This window comes from Mixophyes fleayi, chromosome 9 (genome assembly GCF_038048845.1).
Source record: "Mixophyes fleayi isolate aMixFle1 chromosome 9, aMixFle1.hap1, whole genome shotgun sequence".
Classification (NCBI taxonomy): domain Eukaryota; kingdom Metazoa; phylum Chordata; class Amphibia; order Anura; family Limnodynastidae; genus Mixophyes; species Mixophyes fleayi.
Window position 1 is genome coordinate 133907077 of NC_134410.1, and position 23849 is coordinate 133930925.

Sequence of the window (23849 nt, forward strand, 5' to 3'; positions counted from 1 at the left end):
TTTAAAGCACACAGGCCCACGTGTTGTGGGCCCCATGCACTATATTGTTGCACACTGATGCTGGCGCAGTGCACGTTACTGGTGCTGTACAATATGATGTAGTGTGAGTGTGTGGGGGGGGGGGGGTATTTATTTCTCCTAATGACCCTCAATATTGCATTGTTAGCACCCCAATTACATCAATAAATAACCCCCCCCCCCCACACACACTCATACTACATCAATACCCACCCACATTACAGCAACCTGCATCACCCCCCACATTACAGGAACCGGCATCACCCCCCACATTACAGGAACCGGCATCACCCCCACATTACAGCAACCGGCATCACCCCCCACATTACAGCAACCGGCATCACCCCCACATTACAGCAACCGGCATCACCCCCACATTACAGCAACCACCATCACCCCCACATTACAGCAACCTGCATCACCCCCACATTACAGGAACCGGCATCACCCCCCACATTACAGCAACCGGCATCACCCCCACATTACAGCAACCTGCATCACCCCCACATTACAGCAACCTGCATCACCCCCACATTACAGCAACCACCATCACCCCCACATTACAGCAACCTGCATCACCCCCACATTACAGCAACCACCATCACCCCCACATTACAGCAACCGGCATCACCCCCCACATTACAGCAACCGGCATCACCCCCCACATTACAGCAACCGGCATCACCCCCCACATTACAGCAACCGGCATCACCCCCCACATTACATCATCCAGCATCACCCCCCACATTACAGCAACCACCATCACCCCCACATTACAGCAACCGGCATCACCCCCACATTACAGCAACCTGCATCACCCCCACATTACAGCAACCTGCATCACCCCCACATTACAGCAACCTACATCACCCCCACATTACAGCAACCGGCATCACCCCCACATTACAGCGTCCACCATCACCCCCACATTACAGCAACCTGCATCACCCCCACATTACAGCAACCTGCATCACCCCCACATTACAGCAACCTGCATCACCCCCACATTACAGCAACCGGCATCACCCCCACATTACAGCAACCACCATCACCCCCACATTACAGCAACCTGCATCACCCCCACATTACAGCAACCGGCATCACCCCCACATTACAGCAACCGGCATCACCCCCACATTACAGCAACCACCATCACCCCCACATTACAGCAACCACCATCACCCCCACATTACAGCAACCGGCATCACCCCACATTACAGCAACCACCATCACCCCCCACATTACAGCGTCCACCATCACCCCCCACATTACAGCAACCGGCATCACCCCCCACATTACAGCAACCGGCATCACCTCCCACATTACAGAAACCGGCATCACCCCCCACATTACAGCAACCGGCATCACCCCCCACATTACAGCATCACCTCCCACATTACAGCAACCGGCATCAATAGATATATTGACACAATCACAGAAAAAAATTATGACAATCAGCGTTTTTTACCTCTTAATTAAAAATCTTTGTACACATAAATATGCAAGAAACATTACAGCGCAATAATGAGCAATATATAGTGTTTTAAACGTCATTGGATACACAGTAGTGCCCCCAGTTCAAGAAAGGATGGTTTTTAACCATTGCACACGAGAAAATATATGAACTTACCTGATCATGGTATCCTGTGTTCTGTTCTCCTACTGGGCGAGGAGGGATCTGCAGCTGTCAGCTCACATGGGCAGTCGGGAGCAGGAACAGAGCATAGTGGAAATTTTTTTTAACACTTGTCCCCATTCTTTATTACTACCTGTGTTTCATGATGGTTGCATCCCCTGACATTCCCATTCTTAAGATGTCTCTCCCTTTACACTTTCTTTTACCTATGCCCCTGCACCATCTTCTCCTTTGTCCCTCTCACCTAACCCATCTTCTCCCCTGGCTCTCTCACACGTCTTCCTGCACCCTCTACCCCCATGGCCCTCACATGTCTTCCTGCACCCCCTTCCCCGCTGGCTCTCACCCCTCTCTCTGCACCCCCTTCCCCCCTGGCTCTCACCCCTCTCTCTGCACCTCCTTCCCCCCTGGCTCTCTCACCCCTCTCCCAGCACCCCCTACTCCGCTGGCTCTCACCCCTTTCTCTGCATCCCCTTCCCCCTGGCTCTCTCACCCCTCACCCAGCACCCCCTACTCCGCTGGTTTTTCCTACCCTTCTCTCTGCACCTCCTTCCCCCCTGGCTCTCTCACCCCTCTCCCAGCACCCCCTACTCTGCTGGCTCTCACACCTCTCTCTGCACCCCCTTCCCCACTGGCTCTCTCACCCCTCTCTCTGCGCCCTCTTCCCCCCTGGCTCTCTCACTCCTCTTCCAGCATCCCCTACTCCCCTTGCTCTCTCACCCCTCTCTCTGCACCCCCTTCCCCCCTGGCTCTCTCACCCCTCTCTCTGCACCCACTTCCCCCCTGGCTCTCTCACCCCTCTCTCTGCATCCCCTTCCCCCTGGCTCTCTCACCCCTCTCTCTGCATCCCCTTCCCCCCTGGCTCTCTCACCCCTCTCTCTGCGCCCTCTTTTCCCCTGGCTCTCTCACTCCTCTTCCAGCATCCCCTACTCCCCTGGCTCTCTCACTCCTCTTCCAGCATCCCCTACTCCCCTGGCTCTCTCACCCCTCTCTCTGCACCCCCTTCTCCCCTGGCTCTCTCACCCCTCTCTCTGCACCCCTTCTCCCCTGGCTCTCTCACCCCTCTCTCTGCATCCCCTCACCCCCTGGCTCTCTCACCCCTCTCCCAGCACCCCCTACTCCGCTGGCTCTCACACCTCTCTCTGCACCCCCTTCCCCCCTGGCTCTCTCACCCCTCTCTCTGCGCCCTCTTCCCCCCTGGCTCTCTCACTCCTCTTCCAGCATCCCCTACTCCCCTGGCTCTCTCACCCCTCTCTCTGCACCGCCTTCCCCCCTGGCTTTCTCACCCCTCTCTCTGCATCCCCTTCCCCCTGGCTCTCTCACCTCTCTCTCTGCATCCCCTTCCTCCCTGGCTCTCTCACCCCTCTCTCTGCGCCCTCTTTTCCCCTGGCTCTCTCACTCCTCTTCCAGCATCCCCTACTCCCCTGGCTCTCTCACTCCTCTTCCAGCATCCCCTACTCCCCTGGCTCTCTCACCCCTCTCTCTGCACCCCCTTCTCCCCTGGCTCTCTCACCCCTCTCTCTGCACCCCCTTCTCCCCTGGCTCTCTCACCCCTCTCTCTGCATCCCCTTCTCCCCTGGCTCTCTCACCCCTCTCTCTGCATCGCCTTCTCCCCTGGCTCTCTCACCCCTCTCTCTGCATCCCCTCCCCCCCTGGCTCTCTCACCCCTCTCCCAGCACCCCCTACTCCGCTGGCTCTCTCACCCCTCTCTCTACACCCCCTTCCCCATATATATATATATATATATATATATATATATATATATATATATATAAAAAATCTTTAAGCCCAGAGCGCTTAATTAAGTAGTGTGATAAAATAAAGATAATACTTATATGTAATAGGCAGCTCCCCGGTCATTCAACACCTGTCTGCAAGTGTCAGACCTAGTAAATGGAACACAAAAAGACAGGGGGCGCCAACATAGTGCATTACAAGAATTAAGAATGCAAATACAACTCCAAAGATAGGTTTTACCCGTACCAGATGGTGGTGAACTGATACCCCACGAACACCCCGCCCCCCCCCCCTGAAAATCGCGGCTTCCTGGGAGGAACCAGCCACCAGGAAGCCAATGAAGAGTCGGGGCGGCCCATCCAGCCATCGTGCCAGATGGCCAGTCCGGCCCTGGACTGTGGCCATCTTAGGGCTGGGCAATGGGGGAGAGTGCTATCGTTATCGGGCTTACATCACTGAGGCACCCCCCCAAAAGAAGCAGGCACAGCACCAACTCTACCTCGGCCCTTAAAGTTTAGGGTCAAAATCACTTTTACTTTGAACTTGATGTATGTTGTGCAGTTCACAATTGGCCTTCCTTTGTGTACTGCAGTTTGTCCTGGACTTTGTCTGGTCCTTTTTAAACTCATATTTGTACACTGCAGCTGTCCTCTATCTCCCCTCAACTTCCCTTTCAGGTTTGAGTGGAGGGGGCACATCCAGGGCTAAGTCATGGAAGGGGACATTAGAAAGTACAAAATCACATTTTTAGGTTGATTGACCCTTTAAAAGGGTTCCTACAATCATTTAATGAATAAAGCCTAAAATATTAAAAGTGGTTCTGAGCAGTTATTAATACTTACAGACTGAGCCCAGATACTAAGAGTTACATGTTGCAAACAGAACAGGAAAAGGAGTACTGTGTAGTTATATATATATATATATATATATATATATATATATATATATATATATATATATATATATATATATATATATATATATATATTGAATGAAAGTAGAAACTGAGTCACATCTGAAATACAGAGCATGAAAAGCAATAATGCTTTATTGTCTATATACAGTTTAGGAGCAAATACTAAGATTTGCACATAGTTTTCAAAACATGAGAAGCAGCACTGTGCAGTTGTCCACATATACTGAATGAGAGCAGATACTGAGAATTACATCTAACATACAGAACAAGAGAAGCAATAATGTGCAGTTGTATATGTATACAGATTAGAAAATACTGAGAATTATACCTAACACAGCAGAAGCAGTACTGTGCAGTTGTCCTTGTATACAAAATGAGACCAGATACTGAGAATGACATCTCTTTCCACCTCTGATTCTCTCTCCCCTTCTTCATCCCTTCCAGTCGGGGTCCCTCAGGGCTCTGTCCTTGGACCCTTAATATTCTCACTATACACCTCTTCTCTGGGTGCACTCATCAGCTCCTTCGGCCTCAAGTACCACCTTTATGCTGATGACACTCAACTCTACCTTTACTCTCCTGATCTCTCTCCCTCCCTTCTTTCCAGGGTATCCACATGCCTCTCTGCCATCTCCTCCTGGATGTCCTCTAGATTTCTTAAACTCAATCTTGCTAAAACTGAACTCATTGTCTTTCCTCCCTCTCGCACCTCCTTCCCCTCTGACCTCTCCATCACTGTTGACAACTCATCTATCTCCCCTGTTCCCCAACTCCGCTGCCTAGGTGTCATCCTCGACTCCTCTCTCTCCTTTGCCCCTCACATTCACTCTCTCGCCAAATCCTGCCGTTTCCAGCTTCGCAACATTGCCCGCATTCGACCCTTCCTCTCCCAGGATGCCACCAAATCTCTCGCCCACTCTCTGATTATCTCCCGCTTGGACTACTGCAACCTTCTCCTTATCGGCCTCCCCCTCTCTAATCTCGCTCCCCTTAGATCTGTACTTAACGCCGCTGCTAGGCTTATTTTCCTCTCTCGCCGTTCCACCTCTGTATCCCCACTCTACCAAGCCCTTCACTGGCTCCCCTTCCCCTACAGAATCCTTTTCAAGCTCCTCACTCTGACTTACAAGGCCCTCGCCAACTCCACTGCTCCCTACATCTCTAACCTTATCTCTATTCACACTCCCTCTCTTCCCCTCTGATTACCTCCTCTCATGCACGTATCCAAGACTTCTCCCGCGCCGCTCCCCTCCATTGGAACAAGCTCCCCCGCTCCATCAGAACTTCCCCTAATCTGTCCTCTTTCAAACGAACATTAAAAACCCACCTTTTCCTTAAAGCCTTCCAGTCTCATGCCTAAACTCCCACCGGTCGGCTACCTCTCTTTCTCATCCCTTCTTCCCTTCTCCCCCTTCCTCCCGTCTCTCCGTCTCATCCATGTGTCTGTCTGTCTTTCCCTCTCTTTAGATTGTTCGCTCCTTTGAGCAGGGCTCTCCTACCTTCTGTTTCCATCACTTTTAACTGCGCTCTCCAGCTACTCGGCTCACCTCCTCTCAGTCCCTCTGCCCTCTGTCTCCTCTCACTTCTCTCCGCTCCCCTCAGTGACTCTCAACCTGTCATCCGTGCCCACCCTCTTGGGCCATAGTTACCTGCCTATACTCACTTTTCCCCTCCCCCCCTCTCTTTCATGCTGTGCCTGAGAGTTATAGTGCTTACTGTTACTTGTACTGTGCTGTTTCACCTTGTACTGTGCCATTGTTTGTCCTTGTACGGCGCTACGGATACTTTGTGGTGCCCTATAAATAAAAATTAATAATAATAATAATAATAGCATACACAACAGGAAAAGCTGTATTGTGCGGTTGGCCACATATGTATTTTGAATGAGAATTGATACTAAGAATTACATCTAGCATACAGAACAGGAGTAGCAGTACTGTGGTTGTCCATATATACTGAGAGAGCAGATACTGAGAATTACATCTAGCATACAGAACAGGAGTAGCAGTACTGTGGTTGTCCATATATACTGAGAGAGCAGATACTGAGAATTACATCTAGCATACAGAACAGGAGTAGCAGTACTGTGGTTGTCCATATATACTGAGAGAGCAGATACTGAGAATTACATCTAGCATACAGAACAGGAGAAGCAGTACTGTGGTTGTCCATATATACTGAGAGAGCAGATACTGAGAATTACATCTAGCATACAGAACAGGAGAAGCAGTACTGTGGTTGTCCATATATACTGAGAGAGCAGATACTGAGAATTACATCTAGCATACAGAACAGGAGTAGCAGTACTGTGGTTGTCCATATATACTGAGAGAGCAGATACTGAGAATTACATCTAGCATACAGAACAGGAGAAGCAGTACTGTGGTTGTCCATATATACTGAGAGAGCAGATACTGAGAATTACATCTAGCATACAGAACAGGAGAAGCAGTACTGTGGTTGTCCATATATACTGAGAGAGCAGATACTGAGAATTACATCTAGCATACAGAACAGGAGTAGCAGTACTGTGGTTGTCCATATATACTGTGAGAGCAGATACTGAGAATTACATCTAGTAGGCAGAACAAGAGAAGCAGAACTGTGTGGTTGTCAAAATATATATTTCTCGTTCCTACAATTGGGGGACACTGCGAGACATTGGGGTATAGTAGGTGGGATTAGAAGTTTAGGCACTTAGACTTGTTTGAGCCACTCGATCCTCCCCTACTATGCCCCTCCTCTCCTGTAGATAGTTCAGGTTTTTTTTTAAGTGCCTAGTAGATAGGTCATGTTGGTGTAGGCTCCTGCCTACACTTAGTTTAGTTTGAGGTTTACACATTTTTTTATTTTAGTTTCCCTTTCTGGTGCAGCGATCCTAAGACCCAGAGGGGTGAATAACCTGTCGGCTCTATTCACCCTGGATCCCTGCGAAGGTAAGCAGCAGCCTGGCTCACTTACCTGGCACCTCTTGGCCGGCATTTCTCCCCTAGAAACGAGCACATGGGGCCATACTTTGTGTGTTTGCCATTAGGGCTTTAGGTGCCCCACAGAAGATATAGGGCTACTTAGCTAGCCAAAGCTAAAGTGAGTCGCGCAGGAGGGAAGTCGCAGCGACCCCCTCCCCCCACCCGACGGACGTGCTGGCAAGTCCCCCCTTCCCAGAGTACGAGCAGAGGGGGATAGAGTAACGATCGCATTCCTATGGCGGCGATTCGTTTACTAAAATACTGCACACGCTAACCTGGGCATTCTGTTAGAAGTGTGCATGCAAGATGTGCCGACAGCCATACCAGGGTATGCACTGATCGGCGATCTACAGAGGCGGCCATCTTTCGGGAGGTACTGAAGGACAGACTTCCCTCCACCCCCTACTTACTTCCTGGCATGGAAGCGACCATATTTGGACACGGAGATCATTGTGCTGCTCCTCTGCTCTGCCTCCCCTCAGCTGGTATCGTTTTTCTAGTTATTATTGTGCTCCATAGACACATATTGCATAGCTCTAAGACTGTTACACTATCAGGGCTATTGTTTTTCAGTGTCTTGGGATTGGTGCATTCTCAAAAGATTTACCTAGTATAGAGACTTGGGGCCTGATTCATTAAGGATCTTAACTTGAGAAACTTCTTATTTCAGTATCCTGGACAAAACCATGTTACAATGCAAGGGGTGCAAATAAGTTTCTCTTTCCTACCACTGGGGGACACTGCGAGACATTGGGGTATAGTAGTGGGTGTGTGTAGTTCTGGCACTAATAACTTCTATGATCTTCACTCCCCTCCTCTACTGTAGATACCTCAGGTTTTTTTTAGTGTCTTAGGAGTTAGGTCATTTTTCTATAAGCTCCTGCCTATATTCAGTTTAGTTATATATTTTCATGTTTTTATTTAAATTTTTAATGAAGGTGCCGCGCGGGGATCGATCCTAAGACCCAGAGGGGGTGAACAGTCCTGAGGCCTCCTTCACTCTGATCCCCGCGTAAGAAGCGGCTGATGCCCTGGTCTTCCTTGCACCTTCTTGCTGGCAGTTCCATCCCCTAGAAACGAGCATTTTTAGGTGAGGAAATTAGTTTTTTTTAAAAGACGCCACTAGGGCTTTAGGTGCCCGCAGAGGTAGTCTGTAGCGGGCCACAGTTTTAGATTGCGCGGGGGAGATGTTAGGATCAATCTCTCCCCGCCAACGAACGTGCCGACAAACCCCCCCCCCCTAGTACAAGGAGCAGCGGGGGTCCAGGAGCGCTCCGTCCTAGTATAGAGAGCAGCGCTGCATGAGGAGGGAAGAGCACGTACGCTGCCTGGGCAAGTAAACTCAGCGTGTGTGCGATAGATACCGACAGCCATGTTCAAGTATGTGCTGATCGTAGTACCGAGAGGAGCAGACATTTTTTATTTAAGGGGCGGATCAGGAGCAGGAACTCCCCCCCATTTTCAAGTTCCTGCATAGCGGAGTAGCCATTTTAAGCACACATCGTGCAGCTGCAGGTCACTTCTCTCCTCCATCTTGCCTCTCCAATGATTGGTATCGTTAATCTGTGTTTAATTTGTTTCTAAAAGCATATTAAGCATTCACAGCACAGAGAGGTTAAAAATAGTACTGGTGCAGGTTTGTACCCTGGTATATAGATCTGGTTACAAATCTTCTGCTGTATTGACACTTACTGTTTAGGCAAAATTATTTTGCTGAGTAGTTTTATCAGTTGATACTGTTCTACTGTTCAGTTATGTCTAACAAAGGAACATCTGGTAAGGGATCCTCTGGAGTGTCTGTGGTGTATTTTGCTTGTGCCAAATGTAGGACAAAGCTTCCTATGGGACAGTATGACAAGAATGCCCTTTACACTGCTTGTGAAGCCGGAGCTCAGGAGCGTCCCGCCCCTGCACAACCACCAGCAGCCATGGAAGAGCCGCCTTGGATCAAGTCCTTTGCCTCAGCCATGGAGAAGTTTACTAATGTGATGGTACAGGCTGCAGAGGTACGTCAACACACTGCAGCAAACACACAGGTAGCTAATGTTGCTCACACAGCAGAGCAGCGCTCTAAACATACACAGGCCTGGGGTGTGACCCTATAGAAAGCACAGGCATCTCATCCCAGAGTTCTGTAGCTCAGAGTGAAGAACGCCTGCTTCCGGTTTCCCACAGGGCCAAATGAGTTATTCTGGATGTGAACCGAGGTCGCAGTCCAGACTCAGATCACTCCTCAGATGAGGATGGGGATTTAGAGCGGGTTACACAGGAGGAAGACTCGCTGAGCATAGTTTCTGCCTCGGCCCATAATGTAGAGGGTCTTGTATTGAGTATCAGACATACCTTAGGCGTCCCATACACTCAACCCTCGGCTCCCTCAGGTTCTTCTATTTTCAAAAGGACAAAATATCAGGTGGTGTCTTTTCCACCGTCTTCAGAGATGGTGCAAATGGTGACAGACGTGTGGCTAAAGCTAGGTAAGCAGTTCGTAATGCCTGGCAGATTTAAGAGCCTTTATTTTCTTCCAGCAGAGGATTCTATTAAATGGCAATAGTCTCCCAGGTTTGACACACCGGTCGACCGTTTGTCTTCTTCCTCTGCCATCCCTACCCAAGAGAGAGTATCCCTCAAAGAACCTACTGACAAAAAGTGCGATCATGCACTCCGTTCTGCATATATAGCCTCTGGTAACTTGTTCAGACCCACGATGGCTATCGCTTGGGCGAATAAGGCAATTCAGACGTGGGCGGAACAGTTGGTCTCGGGCATTCAGAACAACTCTCCGCTTGCAGATCTCCTCTCCCTGGCCGAGCATATTCAGGAGACTTCTGACTATGTAGGGCAGGCTACCATAGATGCAGTGGCAGTCAATGCTAGAATTAGCAGCCTTCTTATTTTTGCGTCACGGCGTTCCTTATGGTTACATTCGTGGACTACGGACGCTGAGTCACTATGTTCGGTGCGGAGCCTCCCCCACCGAGGTTCCTTTCGTCCCCTGTACCCGCTTGTCCCCTCAGACGTCAAGCGCTTCTGAAGGCGGTGTCGAAGCTTCAAGGGTCGGGAGTATCCCGTTCCAGTGCAGGAAAGGGGTCAGGGGTTCTACTCCAGCCTCATTCTGGTGCCAAAGCCGGACCGAACGTTTCACCATATACTGAACCTCAAGTCCCTAAACAAGCAGGTGATAACCCAGAGGTTCAAGATGGAGTCCCTTCGAACGGTCATTGCAGGTATGGAACAGGGAGAGTTCCTGGCTTCCATGGACATAAAAGATGCTTTTCTGCATGTCCCCATATGGGAGCGTCATCACTGTCTTCTTCGGTTTGCTGTGGGGCCGGCCCATTTTCAGTTCAGGGCCCTCCCTTTCGGCCTGGCTTCCGCTCCTCGAATATATTCACGAAAATCATGGCCACTATGGCGAGTGTTCTGAGACGAAAGGGAGTCATGATAGTCCCTTTTCTAGACGATCTTCTTTTAAAAGCCCTGTCTGCAGAAATTTTAGCTCGTCATGTACAAACCACGATGGAGTTTTTGGAAGCCCATGGGTGGATCCTGAATTTACCAAAATCCTCACTCATTTCAGAACATGCGCTTCCTGGGGCTAGTGTTCGACACTGTTGTGCAAAGAGTATTTTTGCCTCAGGACAAAATCAGCGCCCTCCAGCGCAGAACCAGAACGCTGTGGGCTCGGCCTCATGTATCCATGCTCAGCTGCATGAGGCTAGTTTCTGTGTACGAGGCGGTTCCGTTTGCCCAGTTCCATTCCCGTCCTCTCCAATTAGAGTTCCTTCGGAAGTGGTCGGGGTCGCAGGAACATTTAGACAGGCAGATCATTTGTCTGTCAAGGCTGACTCGTCTTTCATTAACATGGTGGTTCATCTCGGGGAATCTGAACAAGGGTCAGACCCTCCAATCAGGCTTTTGGACCTTAGTTATCACAGATGCAAGTCTATTAGGCTGGGGAGGAGTCATGGGATCTTTAAGATTTCAGGGACTCTGGTTTCCCCAGGAGGCTGCTCTTCCTATCAATGGTCTGGAACTCAGGGCGGTTCACAGAACCTTGATGAAGGCGCAGAGCTTCCTAGCAGGGAAGCCTCTTCAAATCCAGTCGGACAATGCCACGGCCGTGGCATACTTAAATCATCGGGGGGAGTCGCAGCACGGGAGCCATGCAAGAGGTGGCCAAGATCATGATCTGGGCGAAACACCATGTGCCCCAGATTTCGGCAGTATATATCCCAGGAGTAGACAACTGGGAAGCCGATTTCCTCAGCAGGCAAAGGGTTCACCCAGGGGAGTAGTCTCTGTACAAAGAGGTCTTTGCCCTCCTAGTTCAACGCTGGGGGATGCCGGAAATCGTCCTCATGGCCTCCAGGCTGAATCACCAGGTTCCCCTGTACTGCGCCAAGTCATAGGACCCTCTAGCGCACGTATCCGATGCCATAACCATTCCATGGCGCTTCAGTCTAGTGTATCTGTTTCCACCATTACCCGTGTTGTCGCGGGTTCTGGAGAAACTGAAAAGAGAGCGAGTTTCCGACTGGGATCCCTTAAAGTACAGGTATCGGCGCTCTCCATTTATTTCCAGTGTAAACTGGCTCCTCTCAGCGAGGTCCAGACTTTTTTGCAGAGGGTTCTTCATATTTGGCCCCCATTCTCTCATCCAGTAGAGCCCTGGGACCTAAATTTGGTGCTGAGGGCACTTTGTCTTCCGCCATTCGAGCCTCTTCAGTCAGCGGAATTGAACCATCTCACTTTTAAGACGGTTTTTCTTTTAGCTATTTCTTCAGCTAGGAGAGTGTCAGAGCTGGCAGCGCTCTGCTGAAGCTCTCCCTTTCTGTTTTTTCACGAGGATAGAGCGGTTCTGCGTACTAAACCCTCTTTTATCCCAAAAGTCGTTTCAAGGTTCCATCTCAATCAGGAGATTGTAGTTCCGGCCTGTTTCGTCTTCCTCTTCTATGCCGGCTGACTCTTTTTATTACGACTTGCAGTTGTTGGATGTAGTCCGGGCTCTCCAGTGCTATGTTGACCACACAGCCTCAGTGCGCAAGACTACAGATCTCTTTATTTTGTACAATGTAAAGAAGCGCGGCTACCCGGCGTCAAAACAGGCTATTGCTCGGTGGATCGTCTCCACCATCAGTTTGGCTTATGTCCGAGCATCTCGGCCAATTCCTCATGCGCTTAGGGCTCATTCTACCAGGGTGGTTGGTGCGTCTTGGGCGGCGCGTCATGGTGCTTCAGTGGAGCAACTGTGCAAAGCGGCCACTTGGTCATCTGTTCATACTTTTGTCAAGTTTTACAGACTGCAGGCTTTCACATCGTCAGATGCGAGCCGCTCCAGAGCATTCCCTTCCATAGGGGCAGCTTTGGTATGTCCCCAATGTCTTGCAGTGTCCCCCAGTGGTAGGAAAGAGAGGATTTTTACTCACCGTAAAATCAATTTCTCTTACTCCACTGGGGCAAACTGCGCACCCTCCCTTGCTCCTGTAGACAATCTGGTTGTGAATATTTATGCCTCTATTCTTTGCCCTTTAGGGCGGCTCCGTATAGTACACTTGGTTAGTCAAAACTGAGATATCTACAGGAGAGGAGGGGCATAGTAGAGGAGGGGAGTGAAAATCATAGAAGTTATTAGTGCCTGAACTCCCACACCCACTAGTATACCCAATGTCTCGCAGTGTCCCCCAGTGGAGTAAGAGAAATTGATTTTACGGTGAGTAAAAATCCTCTTATTCTGTTTTGCACATAAGTTAAATACTGACTGTTTTTTCATGTAACACACAAATACTTGATAGCTTATTTGTACACTGAGATTTAAAGTTGATATTTGTGTGCTACATGAAAAAACAGTCAGTATTTAACTTATGTGCAAAACAGAGTACTAATTTGCACCCCTTGCATTGTAACATGGTTTTGTCCAGGAGACTGAAATAAGAAGTTTCTCAAGTTAAGATCCTTAATGAATCAGGCCCTTGGTAACATCTTGTTGTACTGTGTGCAGACTTTAGTTCTCAGACTTAAAAATTGAAAAATATAATTTTCTTATATTTTCTTTTAATATTGTGATTGGCTTTTTATTATTATTATTATTATTATTACCACCATTTATTTAGCGCAACTAATTCTGCAGCGCTGTACAGAGAACACACTCACATCAGTCCCTGCCCCATTGGGGCTTACAGTCTAAATTCCCTAACACACACACACACACACACACACACACACACACACACACACACACACACACACACACACACACACACACACACAGAGACAGACACACAAACTAGGGTCAATTTGTTAACAGCCAATTAACCTACCAGTGTGTTTTTGGATTGTGGGAGGAAACCGGAGCACCCGGAGGAAACCCACGCAAACACGGGGAGAACATACAAACTCTTCACAGATAAGCCCATGGTCGGGAATTGAACTCATGACCCCAGTGCTGTAAGACAGAAGTGCTAACCACTTAGCCACCATGCTGCCCACTATGTCTGAGAAGGGGACGTCCAAAAATAAGGGATCCTCTGATATGTCTGCACTGTATTATACATGTTCCAAATGTAATGCCAAATTATCACTTGGTCAACCTAACCAGGACGCTCTTTGCACTGTTTGCGAAGTTGAAACCCTGGAATAACGCGGTCCATATCAGGGGGCAGCAGCCATGGAGGAACCGCTCTGGGCAAGGTCACTAATAACAGCCATAGTGGAGCTCACTAGAGTGATGTTACGGTCCACAGAGGTACGTGAGGTTCCTGTTTCTCACACTTCTACACACACTCAGGTGGTAGCAGGCCCATCCTCCCAGTCCGATTCAGTTCAGGAAGAGGAAAGCTTGCATACAGTATCGCACAGGGTCCAAAGGATTATTTCTGATACGGCCCAGGGCAGAGATCAAGATTCCGAACATTCCTCAGAAGAGGAAGGAGAATTGGACCCTGATTTACAGGAGGATGACACACTCAGTTCTGTAGATTCTTCCTCTGCCCATAATGTAGATAACCTAGTTTTAGGTATCAGACATACCTTAGGTTTTGCAGAACCGGAGCCCACGGCCCCATCAGGGTTCTCCTTGTTTAAAAAGACCAAGGCGCAGGTGGTTACTTTTCCACCATCCCCCCCAGATGATGGAAATGGTATGCGACGCCTGGCAGAGACCAGATAAGCAGTTTATGATGCCGGCAGATTTAAATCGCTTTATCCTCTACCGGCAGAGGACTATTTTAAATGGAAAGCCTCCCCTAGAGTTGACACACCGGTAGCGCGTTTGTCTTCCTTTTCGGCGATTCTCACTCGGGAGCGGGTTTCATTAAGGGATCCCACGGATAAAAAGAGCGATCTGGCCCTCCGCTCAGCTTATATTGCGGCAGGCACTATGTTCAGCCCCACTATGGCGATTGCCTGGGCTAACAAGGCTGTTCAACCATGGGCGGAACAGTTAGTTAAGGGTATTCAAGATAACTTAACACGTGCGGATCTCCTCTCCTTAGCCAAGCATATCCAGGAAACTTCTGATTATGTGGGCCAGACAGCCATGGATACTGTGTCAGTAAACTCTAGGTTCCCAGCCCTCATTGTAGCAGCTCGGCGTACCTTATAGTTACGCTCTTGGACAGCGGACGCTGATTCAGAACGAGCTTTAGAGAGGTTGCCATTTAATTGGGTTACTTTGTTTGGGTCAGAGTTAGAAAAGGTCATTCAAGTAGCTACAGGAGGAAAGAGCAACGCTCTTCCCGTGGGCTCCAATAGACCACGACAAGGACGGTTTCGGTCCTTTCGTTCTTTCACCCGGGGTCGTGGCACCGCGGCGAGAGGCCAGCCTGCCGCTCCCAGGGGAGCGTATAACAGAGGTAGGGGCGCGGTTAGGCGTGGATTCTCGAGACCCGCCGATAAGCCCGCAGCGTCAATATTTCCCCAGGGAAAATACTGTGGTGGGGGCATGTCTTATTTGTTTCCAGGGCCAGAGGTGGGCATCCACCACGGACGTTTGGACACGAGGAATTGTGTTCCGGTGCCATTTCATAGACTTAGTTCAGTTCCCATTAAGAAGGTTCTTCACCACAGCAACCCTTCTTTGTCCCCTCAGGTGCAAGGCGCTTCAGGAGGCAATCTAGAGTTTGCTGGCAGCCGGGGTTATTGTTTCCATTCCAATATAGGAGAAGGGCTTGGGGTTTTACTCCAGCCTCTTCCTGGTACCAAAACTGGAAGGATCATTTCGTCCAATCTTAAATCTACGGTCCCTAAACAAGCTGGTAAAGGTTCAAAAGTTCCGAATGGTTTCCCTTCGGACTGTCATCGCCGGAATGGAGCAGGGAGAGTTTCTGGCCTTCATAGACATCAGGGATGCCTATCTGCATGGAGGGGACAACATTGTCTTCTCCGGTTTGCAGTTGGAAACTCCCACTTCCAGTTCAGGGCCCTGCCTTTCGGTCAAGCGACCGCTCCTCGTGTGTTCACCAAGATCATGGCGGGACTCATATGCCAGAAGGGAGTCACGATAGGTTCCTATCTAGACGACCTCCTTCTGAATGCACTGTCTGCATCGCTTTTATCTCATTACCTCCAACTCACTATGCAGTTGCTGGAAGCTCACGGGTGGGTTCTGAATTTACCCAAGTCATCCCTCTATCACGCACAGTGAATGCGTTTTCTAGGTCTCATGTTCCGACACACTGATCCAGAGAGTATACCTACCGGAAAACAAGGTCCTCGCACTCCTGCGCAAAACCAAAGCCAAAGCACTCCTGGTGCGGAGAGAGGTCTCTCTCCTAAGCTGCATGAAACTTCTGGGAAAGATGGTATCATTGTTCAAGGCAGTGCCTTTTGCACAGTCCCACTCTCGCCCTCTTCAACGGGCGATCCTTCAGAAATGGTCAGGTGCCCAAGAGCATTTAAACAGACAGATCATCTGCCTGACGAAACCCACTTGCCTTTCCCTGGCATGGTTGTTATCCAGACAGAATCTGGAAAAAGGTCAGTCCCTTCGAGCTTGGTCGTGGACTTTGGTTACGACAGACGCAAGTCTGTTAGATTGGGGAGGGTAACAGGGTCCCTGAGATTCCAGGGAGTCTGTTCTCCCCAGGATGCCACGCTCCCAATCAACGTCCTGGAACTCTGTGCTTGCGTCAACGTCCTGTACACAGCTCTGAGGTTCCTATTAGGGAAGCCTCTGCAAATTCAGTCGGACAATGCCATGGCCTTGGGATATCTAAATCACCAAGGGGGACTCGCACCGTAGGGGCCATGCTGGAGACGGCCAGGCTCATGTTATGGGTGGAGCGTCATGTTCCCAAGATATCGGCCATTTACACACCGTGGAAAATTGGGAGGCCGACTTTCTCAGCAGGCAGAGGGTTCCCCTGGGCGAATGGTCACTCAACAAGCAGGTCTTTACTCTCCTAGTGGAGCGCTGGGGCAGGCCAGAGAGCGATCTCATGTCGTCCAGGCTGAACTGTCAAGTTCCCCTATACTGCTCAAAATCTCGAGACCTTTAGGCACCTTTAACGGATGCCATGACGGTACCATGGCACTTACGTCTGGTGTACCTGTCCCCCTCCAATACCCATTCTCGCGAGGGTGCTAAAGTTAAAAAGAGAGTGGTTCTCGCACTCCTGGTAGCCCCTAATTGGTCATGCAGGGCATTGTTTTCAGACCTCCCTTCCGTCTGCCAATGCGACTAGACCTTCTCGTTCAAGGACCTCTTCTCTGCCACTCTTTAGATCGTCTAGCTTTGACGGCTTGCCTGTTGAGACCCTAATTCTTAGGGCCAGGGGTTTCTCGCGGGAGGTGATTGGTACCCTGATCAAGGCCAGGAAAGTGTCTTCCTCAGCCATCTATCATTGGGTCTGAAAACATACGTTCTTCATATGATGAGTTAGGGTTGCAGAATGTGGTCCGTGCTCTTTGATGTTATGTCCACCACACAGCTTCTGTACATAAGACTAAGGACCTTTTTGTTCTTTACGATGCTCAAAAGCGGGGTCCCAAGCAGTCTCTCGCCCACTGGATCACGTCAACTATCGGTCTAGCTTATGTTCGGGCGTCGCTACCTGTTCTGGTATCGCTAAAAGCTCACTCTACCAGGACCATTGCCGCTTTTTGGGTGGCACATCATGGTGCTTTGGCTATGTAGAGCGGCAACATGATCTTCTGTCCACACATTTGTCAAATTCTACAGGCTGCAGGGCTTTGCATCCTCTAATGCTACCTTTGGGTGCAGAGTATTGCGTGCAGCCATTCCAGAGCATTCCCTCCCTTAGGGGCAGCTTTGGTATGTCCCCAATGTCTCGCAGTGTCCCCCAATGGTAGGAATGAGAAGAGAAGATTTTTACTCACCGTAAAATCAATTTCTCTTACTCCATTGGGGGGACACTGCGCACCCTCCCTTGCTTTGTATTTAGTTCTGTTAATTGTTTATACTTATTACTTTTTTGTTGCCCCATGGGGCTACCCTTCCTCATATGCTTGGTTATACAAAACTGAGGTATCTACAGGAGAGGAGGGGCATAGTAGGGGAGGAGCGAGTGGATCAAACAAGTCTAAGGGGGGTATTCAATTGTCCGTGAGGTTTTTTTTTGTTTATTTTCCCTGCAGCGTTAGAAAAATAAATAAATAAATAAAATCAATCTCCCGCGGGTTTTTAACTGCAGTAGCGACCGCAATTCAATTGAAAAAGAGAAAGCTCTACCCCCGCGCGTTAATCATTGTGTTTGCGAGTTTTAACATGGACATGTTTAACACAAAAAAAATGTTTTGCATACATTTTCATACATTAGATTGCATTACACATTGATAATATCTACATTACAGTACTTTCTTTAGCATAATATTTTATTGAACTATTTTTTACCATAGAATCATCTATATCATGTTAAAACACATTACTACATTCAAATTTGTACCAAAATCAAACATAAATATAATTAATTAGTGATTTTTATTTTATTTTTTTTGTTTTTTTAATTTCATTATTTTTTCACAAAAGAATCAAGTTTTACATGTTTGGCATTAGTGATAAACATAGTTTAACTTTTTTTCCCACATTATTACATGATTTCAAATACTTTTCAGAGGATTTTTATTTTTAGCACACCCCAACGAGTTGCGAGATAAAACATATTTGCCTGTTTAACCCGCCACATTTAAAAAACGCAGCTGCCTCTCGCACACCCTATACTTTAAATAGACCTTCTACTGTAGTGCGAGAGGACCGTTTCATTAAAAAAATCGTAGCGTTAAAAATGGAATTGAATTGCGGGTACAGTTAACCTGCCCGAAAATGATAAAAACAAAGGGTTAAAATGCCTTATCGCGGTCTAAAAAAAAAACCTTGCGGACAATTGAATACCCCCCTAAGTGCCTAAACCCCTAGTCCCACCTACTTTACCCCAATGTCTCGCCGAGTCCCCCTATGGAGTAAGAGAAATCGATTTTACGGTGAGTAAAAATCTTTTATATATATATATTTATTTATTTTTCCTAATGAGGGCAGATACTGAGAATTTCATCTAGCTTGCAGAAAAAGAATCCGATCTGTGCAATTGTCTGTATATAGAGAATAAGAACAAATACTAAGAGTGTGCAGCTGGTAATATTGCTGCCATGTAGTAAAGCATATATCGCTTTTTACACAGGCACCACTGGATGTATAACGCAACATCATATCACCACAGTTATGAAGATACTGGGCTCCTATGTATTCATGCCAGTGCAGACCCTCGGCAGGTAGGTTCTCATCTTAAAATAGTGTGGGAAAGAGAAATGTCATGCATGTATTGTGAAACATGATGTGCAGTATAAAGCGTGTATTCTATCACTGAACTATTTCCTCAGCAATAGAAGGCAGTCAGCAGCTTCTTTACTAACCTCAGATTTTATTACAACCTGTGCAGTGACCTCAGCAACTGATCAAACAGTTTTATGTTCAACTTGCACTAGACAAGATAAAAGACAAATGCTGATTGATTGCTGAGGTTCAGTGCACGTTTTGCCTTTAAATCTGGAGTGTGTGTGTGTTACTAGCAAAAAGAAATATATTTTTTTCATTCACAAACTGTAGAAGGAAGTTATTTAATAAATAATATCACAATTAAAGTACTTGGCTTCAATAAATTGATAGACTAACACACAATTCCTATATTCAACATGCAGCCCCCAAGTTAAATCATGCATCAAGGAGATCTTGTAAAGCCTCTTCTCCACCAGCAAGGTCTAAAGAAGGTCTGAACAAAGTCATCCTTAAATTATCCTTTTTCTTGCATTAAAGTGAATACTGATGAAGTATGGCCTAATAACAGCTACATTTGCATTTATTACTGGTATTCGTTATATAACAAATAGTACAAGCAGGGTCTGGCATTGTCCGCCACACTGTTTTTAGGAAAACATGGCCATAAAAGAGATAAGTGAAGAAACAACACAAACTGACAATCTGTTCCTAAAGAGACACACAATCTTGTTTCTTAATAAACATAAATTGAATGTTTTCATTACTACAGATGTGCAGTGCTGAGTAATATGATTGGAGCTATATAAAAAAGATAATAATACATGCAATGTTTGTAAATGAGCCATAGTACATGGTTCTAAAATCAGAAGCTTTCCCATCCTACACAGTGGTCATTGCAAACTTCTAGATGTGTTTCCTGGACCGAGTCTTCAGTGGAAATGTCCAGCTATGTACAAGGACCAATGCTGGGATTTGCTTAGGATTCACTATTAGAAAATATCTAACACTTTCAATAAAACATTGAATGACCATTATTGTCCATATGGATGCAAGTTATTAATAAATAATATTTCTCGGTCTTCCTTTAAGGGACATTGGGGTATAGAGTAGGGATAGGGCGAACTGGCACTTTAAACTTCTGTTTAACTAAGCCCTAGCTCCTCCCACCTCCTGTCCAGCCTCGGTCTAGTTTAAGTGCCTGGCGAAAGGGCTGTGTGTGGGCTGCTCAGCAGCCCTCTTCTGTTACTTTTATTATTTTATGTCAGGAATCTGCAGCATGCGGCAAGCGCTGTATGGAGGGGGGATGATCGGAGGTGCTGTGAGAGGTGCCTCTGTTGCCAGCCTCCCTCTCCCAACGTTTTCATACCCTCCTAGGAGTCAGGCACAGTCACCGCAGGCTGTGTTCGTCCTCCTGATCTGACAGTCAGATAGACTGCAGACACTGCATGAGGAGGGGTGGCAGAAGGTAAGTGAAACCCTCTCCCAGCACAATGCTGAGAAAGAGGGATAGAAAATCGCAGTGTGTCCCTGAGCAGGCTGCTTCTTACTAGGGGCAGTCATTCTATGAAAAAAAACACCAAAAAAATAATAATTTAATTCTATTTTTAGCTCAGGAGACAGGGTCAGGCTGGGTCACTAAGATAGTGAGCTCTGCTAGGCACTGGGGTGTTGAATGTTACCAATTCAGTGCTGGGCCCTGGGGGAATCTATTACACTTCCTCCATGGTAGTAGTCTCTCACTATCATGTGTGCAGACACCACAATAAACAGCCATTTTATAGCTCCCCTTTTCTGTCCTGAGTCCTGATAGAAAGGTTTGGGGATTGTTATCTTCAATAGTTTATTACTTTTACTCTGTGGGGCTTTATTGGCTGTATTGCAGGTTCACTTTCTGTTCAGAGTTGTGGGCTGCTTGTTATTTATATTGTATTTTGTTACACTGTTTATTACACTGTTTTGTTTGTGTTTTGTCCCATCTGTTAACATGTCAGTAAAGGAAAAACCATGCGTGGTAAAGCTGGTGTTACATCAATGTTGAGAATCACCTGGGCTGTCACGTTAAGTTACCATCAGGTCAGTCAGACGCGTAGGCTCTGTGCACAGCCTGCCGGCTTTCAAAGAGCATACGTGTAATACAGCAGCTGCTGCTTTACATACGGCAACACATGCCTGGGTTCTGTCTCTCTCCAATACAGTGGCTGAACTTGCTCAGTTGGTGCTGTCACAGGCTGTGGTCGCTCCATCTTCTGATTCTGCTTGCACTGTAGCAACTGACATGGGTTCTAGTTCGCTAAGTCAAGGTTTGACTGTTTCTCCCTGGCGGTGTCTGTACAGCCTGCTTGGGTACAGGGAATTGCATCCTCTGCACCGTCTTCCTCACGTAAGCGTAGGAGGACGGCGCCACAACTTCAGGAAAATAAGCCAGATTTAACTGTAGTTCCCGGAATGAAGGTAATTTAGCGGTGAATTCTGACATGGATGCTCCTTCGGTTGTGGAGCAGATTCATTTGGTTCGCCAGAGTGTGGAGGAATTAATACAAGCTGTGTGTCAGGTACTTCACTTTCCTAAGTAAGAGGTTCCTCGTGTTGCACAGGCTCCTCCTTTTTGCACGGGGGAAAAAAAAAATTCTTTCTTTTTCCTGGCTTCTTCCTTATTGGAAGATTTGTTGTCAGAGCCTTGGCCTTCCCCAGATAGCAAGTTCCAAGTATTTCGGTGACTGCAGTCGGTTTATCCTTTCCCCCCTGAAGTTTTTTGCTAAATGGTAGACGCTTCCACGTGTGGATGCTGTAGTTACAGGGTTAGCCAAGGTAACTACGATTCCTTGTCCTAACATAGCCACTCTATCCTGCCAAGGATGGTACAGACCATTAGGTTAAGGCCGTCCTTAAGTTCATTTTCGTGGCAGCATATGCCTCTTTTAGGCCTGCTTTGGCATATGCATGGCTTAACAAAGCAGTAGAATGCTGATCAAAACACCATTTTCAAGGTTTGTTGGCAGGCAGGCCTTCCTCTGAACTGCTTCCATTAGTGGAACAAATTCAGAGGGCGATAGATTAATTACGAGAGGCAGCTACATACGCGGGACTGATTGGTGCACGTATTTCTGCCTCTGCAGTTTCAGCTCAATGTTTTCTCTGCCTTAAGTCCTGAAAGGCTGATGGGTAGTCTGAAAAGGTTCTTGAGACGATACCGTTTTCTGGGGGTCTTTTGTTTGGACACCAGCTTGACTCCATTATCAGTCAAGCTACAGGTGGAAAGGGATCTGCTCTGTCTTTCTCCCTGACGGTTTTTGCCATAGGGCTTCCCACTTGTCCACGAAAGCGACTGGTTTTACGAGAAACTATTCTATCCCTCCTTTAGTGATGATTCCGGTGCCAGATTCTCAAAGAGGTTTGGGTTTTTATTACAAACTTTTTCTCTTTCATCCAGTCTGGGGGACACTGCTTACCATGGGTTGCGGAGGGGAGCTTGAGAGTTGGCACCTAGCTAGTTAACTTTAAGCAACTGCTGACGGACCCTCCCCTCTACAATCCCCCTGCCCCTTCCTGTTCAGTTTTTTTCAGGTACCCATGGAGTTGGGCAGTGTTTTTAGTACTGCAGGTTTTTTTCTTTTCTTTTCTTTTCTTTTATTCATTAACTACTTATAGGTGGCAGACCTGGAGTGTGTTCTACTATAGAGAACACACTCACAGCAGAGCAGCGCAGGCACTACCCTGTCAGATGAGAGTCAGAGGCTCTCACTGACAGAGACTGAATGGGGTGCCTGAATTGTGAGTGACAAGCGATCTCACGGACCGCTGTCACTCCTGGAGCCTCCCCGATAACTGGCACTGCCACTGCAGGTATAGAGCGCCGGTTATCGGAGTTTTCAAGTGGCAGCGGCCATCTTGGATCTGCGGAAAGGAGCGAGGAGAGTTATTGGGGGCCATACCAGGATCCCCCCTCATACATAGGAGGGGGCATCGGGTACTAACCGCTGCGGAGACCTCAACTCTTGAGGTCTCCACTACTCTGCCACATCCCCTTTTTTAATTTTTTACGGAGAAACAGCTGCAGAGACAGCATTATCAGAAGGGAGGGAGCTAAGACATAGAGCTCCCCCGCCTTCCATAGAGAGATGGTTTAACCCGGTCTTCTGGCGCCAAGGAGAAGCCCGGGAAGAGAGAACAGATCTCAGGGAGCAGGCACCAGGACACTGCTGTTGGACTTCTCCCCTGTTTGGCCTATGGGCTAAGTATCTATTTTATTTAAACACATACTCTGTATTGCTGTGTACAAAGTGGGCTAATAGGGGTTATATCATAGTTCTCCTACTTGCCTAAGTATTATATTGTGTTTAAAATAATTACAAGTACAACTTTTATGACAAGATTAGTTGATTACTTGTTTTTTCACACTATTCTCTCCACACACTCGCTCTCTCTTTCTCTCCCTACTCAGCTTAATTTACAATTTAAGTCTGTGTGTTTGGTGTGCCTTCCTTTATAAAAATGACAGATAAGGGAAAGGGCCCTATGGCAAACTATTTCACATGTTCAAAATGCAATGTAAAATTACCATGTGGGCAGAAGGACCCGTTGGCGCTCTGCTCTGTCTGCGAGGCAGGGGTCCCCCCTGCTCCAACCCAGCATATTTCAGCCCCACTGACGGAGGAACCGGCCTGGGTGGCCTCCCTGACACAGTCGGTTTCCTCTTTAGCACAGATGGTTTTTCAATCCAATCAATTGCTATCTACTGTGGCGACTTCGGTGGCTAATAATACTAGTACACCTTTGGGCCTCCCTGTTACCACAGGTTCTATTGGAACGTCTATACCTGGACCTTCCTCATTAAATACGGAC

General features: G+C 47.7%; 1 protein-coding gene across 1 annotated transcript in view; it reads left to right on the forward strand.

Moving 5' to 3' along the window:
- PMPCA (peptidase, mitochondrial processing subunit alpha) overlaps positions 1 to 23849 on the forward strand; it is a 65208-nt gene that overhangs the window by 31852 nt on the left and 9507 nt on the right. The window contains exon 10 of the mRNA XM_075185846.1: positions 18913 to 19003. Within this exon, the coding sequence (XP_075041947.1) occupies positions 18913 to 19003 (91 nt within the window). The remainder of the gene's footprint in view (positions 1 to 18912; positions 19004 to 23849) is intronic.